At 36.8% G+C, this 15,903-nt stretch overlaps 1 protein-coding gene across 4 annotated transcripts in view; it reads right to left on the bottom strand.

Moving 5' to 3' along the window:
- CCNT2 (cyclin T2) overlaps positions 1–15,076 on the bottom strand; it is a 45,805-nt gene extending 30,729 nt beyond the window's left edge. For 3 of the 4 annotated variants that reach the window (XR_012474134.1, XM_074215049.1, XM_074215050.1), the window contains exons 1-2: positions 14,894–15,076; positions 14,088–14,169 (exon numbers count right to left, since the gene is read on the bottom strand). Coding sequence is in view for 3 of the 4 variants with exons in the window: in XM_074215049.1 (XP_074071150.1) it covers positions 14,088–14,169; positions 14,894–15,051 (240 nt within the window). In the remaining variant the exon portion in view is untranslated. Of the gene's footprint in view, positions 1–12,053; positions 12,081–14,087; positions 14,170–14,893 lie in introns of all 4 variants that reach the window. The other variant, XM_074215051.1, reaches the window with a different exon arrangement.
- Between the last annotated feature and the right edge of the window lie 827 nt (positions 15,077–15,903).

Here is a 15,903-nt window from a genome sequence, read left to right as displayed (position 1 = left end):
TAAGTCACTCAAAATGATCCTCTTTTCATGCAAGAGTAAACAAATTTAATTTTATTAAGATTCTATTACTTGGAAAATTATCTAATGATTTAGTCCCAAGAACTTATCTTTTCATAAACACCTGAGATAATTATGCTGAAAGCATTTTTACCAAATGATATCATCTACAGACAAAAAAAAAAAAAAGAAAAAAGCACCGATCCTTGGGTCAGGAGTACTTGTGTTCAAATCCAGCCTCAGATACTTAATATTTGCCTAGCTGTGTGACCTTGGGCAAGATCACTTAAACCCATTGCCTTGCCAAAAAAACAAAAAACAAAAAAAAAATGAAAAGGAAAGAAAACAGACAAATGTTACCATTTAAATCTTTCATTTCTCTTCCTCCTGCCATTTTCTTCATCGTCAAGTCTGTTAGTGGCACATGCAATGTGCTGAACCTAGGATCACATTCCGGGTTTTAACTACTCCATCTGATTCTGAATATGCCAGATTAACTTTTCTGGGCCTTGGCTTCTTCATTTTTTAAAGATAATCAGATTGGAATAAATGACCTTTTAAGGCCCCCATCCAACTAATATTCTGACTGGAAATAGAATCTATATCTACTACATTTCTTTATTTACTTGCATTTTAGAACATTTGCTCTAAACTTCTGCCCCAAATTTCTCTCCTCATTCATACTGATAAACCCTGGTGGTTTAGTCCTATTTCAGTCATGTCTGACTCTGTGACCCCTGACCCCATTTGGAGTTTTCTTGATAAAAACAGTGGAGTGGACTGCCATTTCCCTCTCTCCAGCTCATTTTCTAAGAGGAAACTGAAGCAAACAGTATTGACTTACCAAGAAAACACCAAATGGGGTCATATAAAGTCAGACAACTGAAAAAAAGAATGATCAACAAATATTATTAAAACAGGAAAGTAGACTGTTTTTGATGGCTTAGAAACCAGTTTTGCAAACAAGTTCAAAAGAATTTTAAAAATGTTTGCAGTAAGCATCCTATCTCCTAAGGGGACTACTAAAAGGAAAAAGACTCATGCAGATATATTTCTGGTCAAGGATTAAAAAAATTAACAGTTACACAACAAAACCAAACACAACAACTACCAGGGAAAATGATACAAAGAAATAATAAATACCTATCTAGATCAAGAAGAGAATCAAGACTAGGTGAAGAAAAGAAGTAGTCTTACTTTTGATACAACATCAAGCAAATCATTGAACCTTCCTGGGCCTCGGTTTCTTCCTCTTGAAACTAAAGAAGTTGAACAAGATAGCCTCTAAGATCCTGCCATGAAATGCAAATTAGATTGGATCAAGTTTAAAAGATTGTAAAAGAGAACGAGGTGATGTTTAAAATAGTGACTCCCAATCTTGATTTGACACCACTATGCAGCAAGGAATCATTTTTTGCAAAAAGTTCTTGAAATGAAACTTTAAATATTATTTTTGACTGAGAAAGAAAATGAAGTTATCGAACAATGCAAACTGAAATGACTGGGTGTCACTAATGATGGTCAACAGACAATTCTTTAAGTTGTTCTAAAACTTACTATTAGCGTTATTTTTTTTTAAAAAATGAGTCGTACTATTGTAAAAGTAAAAGAAGTTCATCTAGTTTTTTCACTTCCTTTTCCATTGCTACAAATTTTTTTTAAAGCTCCTAATATGGATTTATTTTTCCACTGAGAATACATTTGCTTTTGTCTAGCCCCATTGCCATCTCACTTCAACTATTTCCCCATCTATTTCTATTCCCATTTCTGCTCTTTGCATCCCTTCTGTTTTTCTTTTTCCCGTTCCTAACTTTATGCTTTCCTTTTTTGTTATACATGTCCTATGTTTTGTTGACATCTTGTAATTTTTATTACTAGTTATAGCCTCACTAAGTGACAGAAAATGGGAAGTGAGGAAAATTGAGTAAAACTATATGAAGTCCATGGAATAATGCTGATTTTATTACCACTAAGGAATTCCATAGTAACGACATTTTGTTGGTCTTGTTTGACAGAGTAATACTTTAAGTTATTTTTAATGTTTCTAATTTAAGTCCTTTCAGATAAAATTTCTGTCTGATGAACCTACTCCTACCTTTTACTTTAAAGGGCTGCTTAATGTATTGTCTGAAGCTCTTTACATATGTCTAAAGATGACTCTAGCTATAATCTGCAATGAAGGTAGAAATTGTTTTTAAACTACACTTTGAAGTGGAACAACCTTAGCAGTGACACAGAATTGAGTTGCTTGACTGAAAGAGATATCAGGCAAGTGAAGGCCCATGTAGGAGATAAGGACAGAAATACACTAGGGCAAAAGAATTGAAATTAAAAGGGGGGAATAGGTGAAAATGTTCATTTTCTCTTCAAAATAAATTTACTTAAACTTCTCACTTATAGCATACCTCTGAAAAGTCATATACACAAGAGTTTGGATACGTATAAATGATTTAAGAAGGTGATTCAAGGGGCGGCTAGGTAGCGCAGTGAACAGAGCACTGGCCTTGGAGTCAGGAGTACCTGGGTTCAAATCCGTCCTCAGAACACTTAATAAATACCTAGCCGTGTGGCCTTGGGCAAGCCACTTAACCCCATTGCCTTGAAAAATCTTTAAAAAGAAAAAAAAGGTGATTCAATACATGAGTTACATGCCTTACACTGATTTTCTGAGATAAATATGGGAACATTCCACTAATAAAGCTTAAGCACTGATATTCTTTAAGTATAAATAAAAATGAAGCCATAATTATTGGTTGTTAAACTATATTATATAGATAAAATTAAAATTTTATTTGGGCTGAGATGATCCCTAATGGAAAATATTCCTTATATTAACATGGAGACTCTACATATATACTTGCTAACCTCCCAAAGGAAAGTATTAGGAAAGAAATTAAAAGCACTGTGGTAATCTGAAAGTTCTTGGGCTAAAGGTGCCCACAAGGTACTTCAGGTGGGAGAAATGGATCTGACAGACACAGTTTAGTTATAATACAAAGTAGGTATGACGAGAAAAGTGGAGAGAACCAAAGTCCAATATGTGAAAGTATGAAGTGGATAATCTGGGTATTCAGAAATGGTTTCCTAAAGGGAGTACATTCCAAACACAAGGCAAAGCAGTAATAAAGAAAAGCAGAAGATAATATATTTGATTAAACAACTAGTTTAGTGGGAATTTAAGAGTAAAGGTAGTATGAAGAGCAGGTGGTTAGTTGGAGTCAAACTGTGGAGGGAAAGGAGTTTATTCTAAAAGCCACAATGATCCAATGAATTCATTTAAATAGGCAAGTAACAAAGTTAGACCTCTTTCAAATCATATTAACTCAAAAAAAAAAGTGACAGAGGCAATTTTGGTTGAGTTAGAGGAAATAACATTAGTATGGGTTAAATCCTGGTTTGCCAGAAAAAAAAACCCACGAACTGTGTGACTTTGAACAGATCATTCAATCTCTTAGTTTCTTATGTATAAATGAGGACTGGACCAGAAGACCTCTTTATAAGATCTATAACTATGATTCTATATGTCTAAGTAATGAGAGAATAAAAACAAAGGCTCACAGATTAACTTTTCTAATCTCCCTTTTACAGGTTCCCCAAAAGTTAAGTATGGGATTTAGATTCATACAGGTTAAATGGCAGTCTTACTGATTTGCCCTCAACCCTCTAATCATTACTGCCTCAGCTTAATTCCAATAGGGAGAGGCTACAACAGGAATACAAGAAAATACCAAGTATAGGCCTAGTTATTCAAGAGGGAGAAAGTGCTTACTGCTGTTGTGGTGGTCTGGAAGAACCATTTGAGAAAAAAATAGTTACATATTAGCAATGCTTAACTAAATAAGCAAGACATCTATCCTAGAAAGTATCCGTAATGTCACCAGTGTAGGTAGCTTTTCTACCAATGCAAATTTCAACTCCTCTTATATCTTGGTATCAGATCCTGATTTGTGTTTTTCCTAAGAATCCTCTTCCATGCTCATTCTTTCAGAATCTTGACTTGAGGGCTTCTGACTCATATAATGGAGACTATACACACACACACACACACACACACACACACGCTTACTAACATTCTTAAATCATCAAGCACTTATTGAATGCCTATCACACGAGAGGTATTATACAAGCTGCAGAGAACAGACTCTCGAAACTTTCCCTTCCCATAGATCACTCACTAGCAGAAATATCCTCACATAAATAGATACAAAGTAAATATAAATTAACCGAAGGAAGAAGCAATAGCATTGGGGGATGTGGTTAAGGAAAAAAGCCTTTTGCATTTTAACTGAGCTTTAAAAGGAGGCCAGTTATTCTACCCAGGAACCAGTGGACTGGAGTCAAATCCCAACTCTGTTATTGTCCTAGATAAGCCTGCTTTCCTACCTGGGACTAAATTTCCTATTTAGAATGAAGGATGATTTTCAAAGTCAATCACTGTGCTAAATCAGTAGCGTCAAACTCAAATAGAAATAGAAACCTTTAGAACACATATTTACTTAAAAACCACAAATTAGTATTATCTAGCCTGCACTGCATTTTTGTTTATCTTGCTATACCTTTCCCAATTACATTTTAATCTGGTTTGAGCCACACTGGGGATTTTGAATTTGACATCTTTATTTTAGAGTCTTATCACCTGGGATTTTATAACAGGTTACAATATCTTATTTTTATCATATTCTTTGGGTTGATATTTTATATAATCTGCAATAGTGGTGTTCCAAGATTGTAGTCATATAGAAATATGATGATGGTGAACTGAACAATCCAATTTGATGAAGGGCATTTTGGTACAGGGTAAAGTCAGGAGAAATTAAGTTCAAATACTGCCTTTGACATTAGATATATGAATATGGTGTTATAGATTCATTTCTGCTGTATCCAAATCTTCATGAAGTCTTCCTGGCAATGATGCTGAAGAAGTTTACTTTCCTTTCTCCAATTCATTTTACAGATGAAGAAACCGAGGCATTCAGAGATGCCCACAGTCACATGGCCAGTCAACCATCTGTGGTCATATTTGAACTGTGGTCTTCCTCACCCTTGAGTACCCTATCTACCCTGCTGCCCCTTCATATATTATGTATAGAACCTTAAATACTAGGAAGAGTTTGAATTTTTTCCCTGGCTGACAGTTTATAAACAGGGAAATAAGTGTTTGAGGCTAGATTTGAACTCAGGCATCTGACTGTGCCACCTGGCTGCCCTACATGAACACAAGCAAGTCATATAAACCTCTTCTTGCAGCTCAAATTTCCTCATCTGCAAAATGAAGATGAAGCCTATATATTATCAATTTTATAAAGAAGTTGCTGAAAATACAAGTGAAGCATTCTGCAAATCTTACAATACTGTAAATGTTAGAGAGTAACTTCTTATCCTTCAATTGTGCCTCAACTCATGATTTATCTGAATCACTTAAAGGAAAAACATGCTGACTAATCTATCTAAATAGCTGTTCAACATCAGGACAGTATATAATTTCCACTCATTTTTCTATCACAGATTGAGGTTGTAGTATTCTAGAACTTGATTCAATTAACAATGCTATATTATGGTCTCCAAGGAAAATATGGAGAACTTTACCACCATGAAGAAGTCTTTTAGTTTCAACTTTCTATTGAATACCTTCTCTGACACAGGTAAGCACTTGAGTGAAAATTTCCCTATTTGACATAACCCTTTTGATGTAGATACTCACTGGGTCACTGGATAAAGTTATCTTTGAAACTGTCTGCCATGGAAGTCTTTTTTAATTTTAAAAATACGTAATTGAGAACTGGTCTGAGAACTGCTTTAAGGCTACATTTTGTTTTAATAGGTCAAGCACTTAAAAAATACATTAGTATCCTTTGTATTTTCAAATACTCTTTTGACCTTAAAGATATTAACCAAAGTAGTAACTACCTATTCTTTTTGTTTTCTAGAAGAAGCCATTTATGAAAAGAACCTTTTCAAAAGATTTAATAGAGGTGAAAAAGTAGCAACTACTGAACCCATATGCCTAATATCTTACTGGATCACTTTTCTTTTCTTTTTTGATCAAATGCAGCATTTGTGATCTTTTCCATTCCTTTCAATTTTTCCCCATTTTGATATAGCTTGAAGAGCATGTTCAAAAGTTCTTAAAACCTTATGAACCATCGCAGTCACTTTTCCTATATTCTTGACTTGATGGTTCCATTAATGTTGCTGATGAGAAGAAATTACTTGATTTGGGACCAAGAAAAAAAATCAGATTTAAAGACTATTTAGAAATCTCACTGCTGTTTAATGACAACTATCTTTTTCAAAAAGATAGTTGGAAGACTGGTCATAGAGCATACTGTCAAAAAATAACAAATCATAACAGCTAGAAAGTGACTGGTTAGATTGTAAAAGTAGTAACTTACATGCAGCAAGATTGGTTGGTTAGAGCAAATAACAAAGCACAAAAAAAACTCCAAAACACAAGGACAAGGAATGCATTATATTCACAGCCACTCTAATTCAATTTGATTAAAGAAACTGGTGACTCTAAATCCCAAATGAAAAATGTACAAATTTGGATCATACATGTAGACAGGGAGGGGTGTTGGAAAAATAAGATTTTCCCAAAGATTTTCCCTCTAGATTTGGGGGAGGAATAAAGACTCAAAAAAAGTAGTTTCAGAAAATCTTTTCCCTTTTCCTTCCAAGTTCTCTCATGTTTATGACAATTCAGTCTTGACCTTCCTTTTCTTGTTTTGTTTACAGAATGGAAAAGAACAAGTCTAATTTCTTAATTCTCACGTGATTTCTCAAATTAAAATTCATTAGTCCAAGTACTCATTCTTTATCCAAAGAAATTACTGCCACCTGAAGTAGGACTATCACTTTCTTAAATGAATCTCAACTGCTTAGGATTGCAACCATTTCATTATTATGATTTTCATGGTAGGAAAAAATGCTTATTTTTAATATGTCATATTCTTTATACTATCTATTCATGACAAAATGAGTGGATTTTAGATGATTTAAAAGCAACTCAAATTCCTATGCAGGTATTTATAATCGACTAAAGTTCACAAATTTCATGAAATAGATTTTGAATTATGATGTTTAGCTACATTTTATTTTGTCAATTTATTAAACTTATAAGATAGAAATCTGATTACCAGTCAACTTAACTCATCATAATACCAGTTAAATTGGTTTAAAACCCCAAAAAAGCCAGAGTTTAAAGTTTTATCTCCATGAAGAACTTAAAGTCCATGCAAAGAAAATCTAATCAATAGTCACAACCTACACTCATCTCAATAAACACGTAAGACACTGGGTGAATGTGAAAGGATTAAAAAATTATCTTTTTTATTCAAACGAAAGAGCATATAATGTGCATACCATCACTGTTACAAAAGTACTACAAATGACCTTTAAAGGACAGTTAATTTATAACATAAAAGGGGCTCATATAAACAACATAGTACAATAAACAGAGCTCTTTAATGGAGAGTCAGGAGGTCTGAGTTGTGATCTTGGGCAAGTTTCTTTAAGCCTTCTAATATCATTTTCCTCCTGTATGGAGAACAAATGAACTACCAAAAAGGACTCTGCCAATCTAGAATACTAGATAAATGTGATTAGAGACACTACTGAGAAAAGATAAATATAATTAAAGAAAAATTCTTCATCTCTTTCATTTTAGGTAGGACTAAGAAAGTCTTCATATTATATATTTAATTGGATAACTTGTGTATCACACTTATTATTGTAGTTAATACAAAGCATTTCCCCAAATTTTAAGATCAAATTAAATGTACAATATTGCCTGCAGCAATATGAGTCTGTGCGTTTGGGTGTACATATACCCATCCAGGTATCTACACCAATATTAGAATGGGTCAATGTATTAGCTATTGTAACGGAGGTTCTGTAAGAAAAAAAATGAGAACAAGGACCTGAGTATATTTGGTACACTGAATACATTCTGAAAAGTCCTTAATCAGAGCTAAATCTAATGAATAAAGTGGATGGCAATGATACTGGTTTTTAATTTTATGAGGTATAAAGTAACAAAACTAATTTGCTTGCACAGTAAACCTAAGAGAAACTTAAAATTAAAAAAAAATAATGGCAGCACCATACCTTTCAAGGTGAATGCTCTTGAAGGACAACACAAATTCTGACATATAAGTCTGGTAATTTTACTCATATTTTTCTGTATCTCCCAATTAGACTGAAATGATGCCTCATGGAAGTGTAACATCATGTCTGACACAGAATGATGAAGTCCTCAAAATCCTCCTATATGTTGAAGATATCTTAAAAATCTATAAATCTTATTTTAAAGCTAAATTTTCTTCCCCTCACTGCTTATGAGGACTGCAATTTTATTAGCTATTAGCTTTCAGCTATTGCACTTGTTTGGGGGCAATAGTTGTAGTAACTATCCTCTAATACGTTTACTTTTAAACCTAATTCATAGACAGGTTCTAGGTTCAATGGGGTTGCCATAAGTATAAAGCATTTATAAACCCTAACATGGTGTTATAGTTCTATAATGAATGCTAGACTCTTGCTTTATATGCATAAAATAATTATAAGGCAAAAGATTGCTTTTTCACAGGTAAAGTAGGACATTATCTCTGATGTCAATTTATTACTTTGGAATTAAACACATATTTAAGCAATTAAAATGCAAGAATATTTATACAAGCCCTACTTTTTGTAATAAAATTTACCCAGAAAATAAATTCCACTTTCTAGAGCTCCCCTAACCAGACCAAATTTTATTCAAATGTAAATTTTCAAAGGTTGGTTTATTTAAAATGACAACAGATCATTTGGTGGGCAAGCAAAATGACCTCAAAATTATATCTTTTTAGTTCAGTGTCTTGTACAAAGTAGACAATTACTGTTTAATGAAGTTACATCTACATATTAAAATTACTATTTTAAAACATTTACCCTAGTAACCGAGAAGTTTAAAAAGACATCTTAAAACAATAAAATTAGAGGTATATAGTAGAAGAATCTGACAATCTGCATATAAATCCCAACTCTATTTTTTAAGTATTAAACCTTGTGCAAATTACCCCCTCCCTATTATACACATTACTTATGAAATAAGGGAATTAGATGATCAACTTCTAAAGTCCCTCCCAACTCGAAATCTCTGAATATTTCCATTAAAGATGAAATTGCCGTATTTTGTTTTTTTATCTGTGATCCAGAAATTAAATCTAAAAAAGTCAGAATGGCTCAGCAAAGATAGTTTAAAAACAAAATTAACAATACTTAAATCAGGTCAGGAGACCTGGTTCTAGTTTCATTTGGGCCACTATTCACTGTGACCTTGGGTAAATTATTCTCTTGCCTTCAGTTTCTTCATCTGTAAAAAGAAGGGGATGGACTAAATCAGAAGTGTCATATTCAGTCCTCAAAATTCCTTAATCATTACTGCAAAATTAAAATGTAATTGGGAACTATTTATCAAAATATAAATACAACACAGAACATTAATTTGTGGTTTTCTAAATCAATATGTAGCCTGCAGGTCCTTTCAATTTGAATTTGACACCACTGGTCTAGAAGATTTCTAATTTTTTCCTAGCACTAACATTCTATGGTTTGATAAACTACTCAATATCATATTATTAAAATACTGTCTGAATAAAATATAGGACAGAAGTTTTTTTTGAAACTGTAATATGATCAGGAAAAAATATCCAAATGTAACATGCAAAACCTGAGATATTCTCAGCTTGAGAATCCAAACCATTTCAAAATATGGTCAGAGATTATGCTAAAATTGCCACTCTATTTTAGTTGTAGTTTTTCTTACAAAATTACTTATAAGCATTATTTAGACTAAAAATGGTACTTCAAAACCCTTAATTAACAAGGTTAACAAGGTCAGAAGTGGCAAACTACAAATGTGACCCTAATTCATAAGGAAAGCAGCTAATAGTGCCTGGAAGAATTACAGACAGGTGAGTCTGGAGTATAATTCCATTCCTGGGCAGCTGGTAGACTACACTGAAAGACAGAATTATCAAACAAAAACAGAAAATTCCCCAATTTTTTGTTATTATTGTTTTGTGCAAAGAGAAATCATGTCTGAAAAGTTTACTAGTACTTGAGGTAGGTTAAGGAAGTGTATTGAAGTAAAGGAAAACCTATAAAAAAAGTGAATTAGTTCAAAACAACTTTGAAATGTTCACCTAAAGCTAGATTGTGACTGGAAAACTTGATTAGAGAAAGGGGGAAAGCAGGTAAAGGAATGTGGGGTTATTTCTCTGCATTGAAAAGTTAAAAAAAAAAAAACCCCAACAGTGGAGCTTCCACAAGAAATATTAGTATGCGCTAGTAATTTTCACTAAATTATCTGAAGTTTTGATTGTACAGTTAAAGTCCCAAATTTTCAACAACAAACTCTTCTGCCAAAGCATCAAATGAATGAAAAACTACTGAAAATGAAGTGAAAGAAATTAAAACAAGTGGTATAAAAATATTGGGTTCTCAGCAAACACCCAGAAAAGGGACCTAGAGACTCCTTGTAAAACAAATGTTTAATGAGGGTTGACAAAAAGTTTGAGCATTTAAAAAAGGTTGAAAATACAGAAAAAAACTTTATCCTACCTTTGTAAAACTAGTGTATCCACACCAGGCCTATTGTGTGTAGTGCTCTCATTCCATTATGTATTTCTTGAGTTGTGGTAATTAGACGGGCCAAGGAAGATCCAAGCAAAGACAACTAAAATAAACAGAGGATTTGGGGTGGGGAGTGGGAGTAGGAGGGAAAAGTAGGACTGTTGTATGGAGATAGTCTACAAGGATAGTTCTTCAATGTACAAAATTAAAAGGTTAAGAAAGGATGAGATGGATAGCTACAGAATCTTTAAATGACTGGATCAAGTAAGCACAGAACTGTACATTAAATCCAGCAACATTAGGATGATAGTATATATCTTTGAAATCAGGGGAGTGAAGCAAGTTTGAGATAAAGACAAGAAACCACTAATTTACAGTTATTCATTCAACAAACATGAATATCTACTATATTTCAGGCACAAACTAAGCTCTAAGTATACAAAGATAAAGTAATTCCTACTAACTGGGAGAACTTATTATCTAGTAAGGGATAAATGCATCTGTCCAAAATAGTCATGCTAAAATTAAATGCATTAAGGGTTTGGACATATTATTAATGCCAAATCATAAGTTTATTTACTACATGAGACTAGAATATAGCTACTTTTAAGTTAACAATAGGGGAAGCACTTCTGTTTTTTCTGTAATTACTGTTAGCAATAGAATACTGGGTTAAGCAGATCCATACTAGTCTGACCTAGTATGACTATTCTTACATTCCTACTTCCAATTAGGAAAAAAACCAGATAAATGCAGTGAGGTTGACTAGCTTTTCTCTTGGGTAAAAAGAAACATTTACCTAATCATAAGGTACTTGATTCATGTGATTTAGCTTTCAAGGTGATTTAACCTTCCAGATAAAATCCTCAATACAATTAAATAGCATGTTCAAGCCATAAGAAAAAACTGCTGGGTTAAAGAGAGCACTACAAAGAATAAATGTTACATTAATGAAGGGTCTCAGGAAGGGGAGAAGAATTGGAAGCAGTTCCCATATCTTGTGGCCACTTTTAATCCAGATCTGAAGCAAGAAAAGTAGATAAAGACTATTCTACTGAACTTCTTTCTCTGAAATCTTCAGGGACAAAGATATCCATGTTTGTTTCTTTTTTTTTTACTCATATTCACTTTTGCTAGAAAACATAACAATACTTTTCTGTGTTATTAACTTTTAATTTTTGTTTAATGGTTTAAAATGGAAATACTGCATGCCACAAATAAATGTTTAAATATAAAATTTCTTACTAGGTATGCTTTAAATCTGTCATATTTTACCATTTTATATTGGGTTTGTTACTAAAAGGAATTAGTTTTTCATTTAACTAAATAGCCTAAAGAATTGTAATTTCCAAAATTTAGTTATATAGTCTTCAGTTGTAACCCTATTATTGAGCAAAATTTTCCTGATGATTTGGGGGAGTATGAATTTAAAAGTGACTCACATTCAATTTGAGACCACCCCCTTCACCCTAAAAGAATAGGAAAAAAAAGATAAAAGAGTAAGGTTGTACATTTGATGCTAGGGCACCAACATAAATATCAAAACCACTTTTGATGTTATAATGACAGCAAACGAAAAAAATTTCTGAAACTAATTAGGTTATTATATGAAGGTTGTACTGTGTTACCTTTCAACACTTTCCAAAGTAAAAAAAATTTAATTAATAAAATTAGAATTCACATCAACACACAAGAAGTTTCAAAAAGTGATGTTTGATTCGTAGGAAAAGTCAGACACACCAGATACTAGGATTTGCAATTGCAATTTAATACCATTTAAATACAGACTAAAAAATGCAATGAAAGTGGCTAGTACTTTCAACTATTGAACAAAAGACTTCTAAAATGGACAAAGCTTTGAATCTTGGCACCAGATTTGACAAATTGCTTGATTTAAAGCACACCACACAGGCTATGGAGACAAATTATGGAAAGAAGCCATTGTCGACCCTCCCCCCCCTCCAGCAAAGAGATTTTCCACTAACTCATGTCAATACAAAGGGTAAAGCAACTCAGAAAATAGATGATCTATAGCTATATAGAGAATTTCCATAAGCTTTACAAACTCCAATTGGACTAGTAATTGCAAATAGGATTTTTCTGGGTCTCCTTTATGAAAGTTTTGAAAGCATTTATTCATGCTACCTTTATAAGCAGTTTTCATGTCGAAATTTTTTAACTCCTAACTGAAAGGTTGTCACTGACCTTTAACTTTTTGTCTTACCTCTACTACTAATTCAAATCCACTAAAATAGAAGTATATGAACTGAGAAGATAAGATTGAGTAGGAAGAAGGGGAACATACCAGAGAAAAGAAAATGATGTATAATAGAAAAATACAAATGGGGGTGGCTGCAAAGTCCAGTAGAAAATATTCAGTTCAGAATTTTGCAAAACATACATGCTACTAGGGATCATCAGACTAACTTATAAAATGGCTTGTTAAACAAAAAAAAAAAATCCAATTTAAACATGCCTTTTCTTTATTACAAAAAGTATGCTAATAAAAACTTTTGAGTTATTTTGGTGGTATTTGGATTATCCACTGATTGATCATTGAGTCCTCTATCTTTATCATTAAAACAACATTCTTTATGAAGCTGTGGTGGAACAAAAAATAAAAACTGAGGAAAGGATAGAATACTGCTAGTGCAAAATTCCTCCTAAATATAGGCAACTTCCTTTTTCATTGTAAGCAACATAGCATGTTTTTTGCTGGAGTGCCTTAATACATCTTACATGGGTATTTTTTTTTTTATAAATAATGAACGATTTAGAAATTAAACACTAATGCTGTATGTTTGAAAAGTCAGCCAGAAAATGTTTATATCCTTGTTTTATAATTTACCTGTGAGATGGTATGTTTGAAGCAAGATTTGTCATTTGGTTGACCAGTATTTGTAAAGTAACAAGTTGCTCTGAGAGCTAAAGAAATTTTGGTATCCTTTATTTACCACAGAAATGAATTCCATAGATACTGACCTTTTGCAAACTAATATCCCTCAAAATTTACCTTTTTTAAAAAACATACGGTCAGATCCAAAATCAATTACAAAGTCAATAATGAGAAAGAAACGGGTAGGACAAAGTTCAATTCACAATTCAAACAAAGTCTGCTAACCAAGTAACTTACACACTCACTCATGGCTTGTCTAATCTCAACTTTGTATTTTACAGTTTTTCATTTAAGTATAAATTGTTTTTTACTGGATTGTTGCCAATTAAGTAGCCGACTACGTGGTGGTTTCCTAAGATACAGGAGTAAGGATGAAGATTTCTGATGCTCTACAAATGGACATGAAAACATCATCAGACCTTTGGAAGCAAAATGTCAGCATAATTAACAAATGTTAAGTTACTAACAATATTAGTTCATCAATAAAACTGACAGAATCTTTTCCTTTTATAAAGTAACTGAAAATTGAATAACTTTTTAACATATAGCCGGATGCTGTTGAAAAAAAAATTGTACTTACATTTCTGTTAAACTTGGTGAAAGAATGGTGCATATAAAACCTGTGCATGTAAACAATTGCAGTATTTATTGTAAGTTGAGAGCTGGATGGTAGTATTTAGGAAATACCCATTTTAAAGCCGTGAATTATATAATCTTTTTCCTTCTTAAAAACACGCTTCACAGGGTTAAAATTCGAGGATTGGCGTTCAGTTTAACTGAAGAATCTTCTAGTGGTCGGCCTTTCCACACCATTTCATTCAGAGGGAAGACAAAAAAAAAAAACAAAATGGAAAACTGGTAGAAGAGGGCAGGAAAGGAGAGAAGCCGGAGGCTGCGGAGAGGGGGTGAGGCGGGAGGAGGGAGCTAAGCAGCTTTCCCAAGTAAGCCAGCCAGCCCAGCCCACGAGGGTTTTTGGCCGCCCGGGTCCACCTTCCCTTCAAAAAACAAAGCACTCCGAAGGCCCCGGGCCCATCGAGGCCGGCGTTCCACGGCGCACGGGGCCGAGCCGGCCCGTCTGCTCCGGGCCCCGGGCCTCGGCAGTTCCCCGCCCCGGCTCGGCCGTGGAGCCCCCCGCGGGGCGGCTCGGCTCCCCTCCCCCGCCCCCGCCACGCGGAGCCTCCGAGGGATTACACAACGCGGCGCCCCGGGCCCCGGGGGCCCCCCGGCCGCGGCCCGCCCCCGCCGGGGCCCTCGCGCCGCGGACGCCGGCCCGGGCCGGGCGGCGAGCCGGGGAAGGAGGGAAGATGGAGGTTGGGAGGAGGAGGAGGCGGCTCCGAGGTGAATGGTGGAAGGTGAGGCGGGGGAGGAACAAACAAGAAAGGATACACATTGAGCCGCTGCCCCATGTCTTGGATAAAGTTGGCCGCCTGCTGGCGGTACGAGAGCTCCTTGTCCGCCTCCACCCCGCAGCGGCGGCTCGGCGTGTTCTCCAGCTGCTCCCGGCTGAAGAACCAGCGAGAAGAAGCCCCACGGCCCGACGCCATGACACTTCCTCCTCCTCCGGCTCCCCCTAACCCGCCCCCCTCCCACCTCCCCTCCTCCCCGCCAAGGCCGCGCGGCCCCGCCCCGCTCCGCTCCGCTCGGCTCGCCGTAGCCGCGCGCCGCCCCCTCGAGCGCGCCTGCGCGCGCCCCTCACACGTTGCGCCGATCGGACGGGCCCGGTTCTTCACGCTCCCCCTCCCCCGCCCCGAGTCCTTTCTGCGCCGGCTCGGCCGCGCAGGCGCCCACAATGCCTCGCGCCGCGCATCATTCAGGCGCGTCCGGAGGAGGAGGGCCGAGCCGGGAGGAAGGGCGGGGGGTGGGGGAGCGTGCGCGTGCGCAGCCCGGGGTGGGGGGGGAGGAAGAAGGGGGGAGGCCATACTTACGGAGCATGGCGGGGGGAAGCCGGAGCGGCTGCCCCAGCGGGCTGGTCCCGGCGGCGTTAGTGTGGGCCGCCCCTCGCCACCCACAGCGCGAGGAGGGCGCTGGACGCGCTGCTCTCGAGTCCGTTTTCCAGCTTTTTCCTGGTTGTTCTGGTTGAAAAAACCCAAAGCCCCCCTCCCTTTGGGAGCACGCTGCGATTCTGACTAGGTCTGCAGGACCCCGGCCCGCCCTGAGCCCTCGGGGCCGGGAACGCGGCGCCGGGCCCCCCGGGCCTCCTCGCGGGCCCCGCTCCGCGGCCCTGGGAGCCGGCCCCCGGCCCTGGAGGACGCTGGCGATCAGCGCCAGGTCCTGCGGGGCGGCGGCCGCCACGACGCCACCGCCGCCCGGGGCCATCCAAAATGTCGGCGGCTGCCCCGAGACGCGATGCCCGAGCCCCCCACCTACCTGGCACGGCCGGGCTGTCTGTCCGTCGG

The sequence above is a fragment of the Macrotis lagotis genome, chromosome 1 (assembly GCF_037893015.1).
Source record: "Macrotis lagotis isolate mMagLag1 chromosome 1, bilby.v1.9.chrom.fasta, whole genome shotgun sequence".
Classification (NCBI taxonomy): domain Eukaryota; kingdom Metazoa; phylum Chordata; class Mammalia; order Peramelemorphia; family Peramelidae; genus Macrotis; species Macrotis lagotis.
The sequence above is the reverse complement of the archived record's forward strand: the minus strand, read 5'-3'. Positions and strand labels throughout refer to the sequence as shown.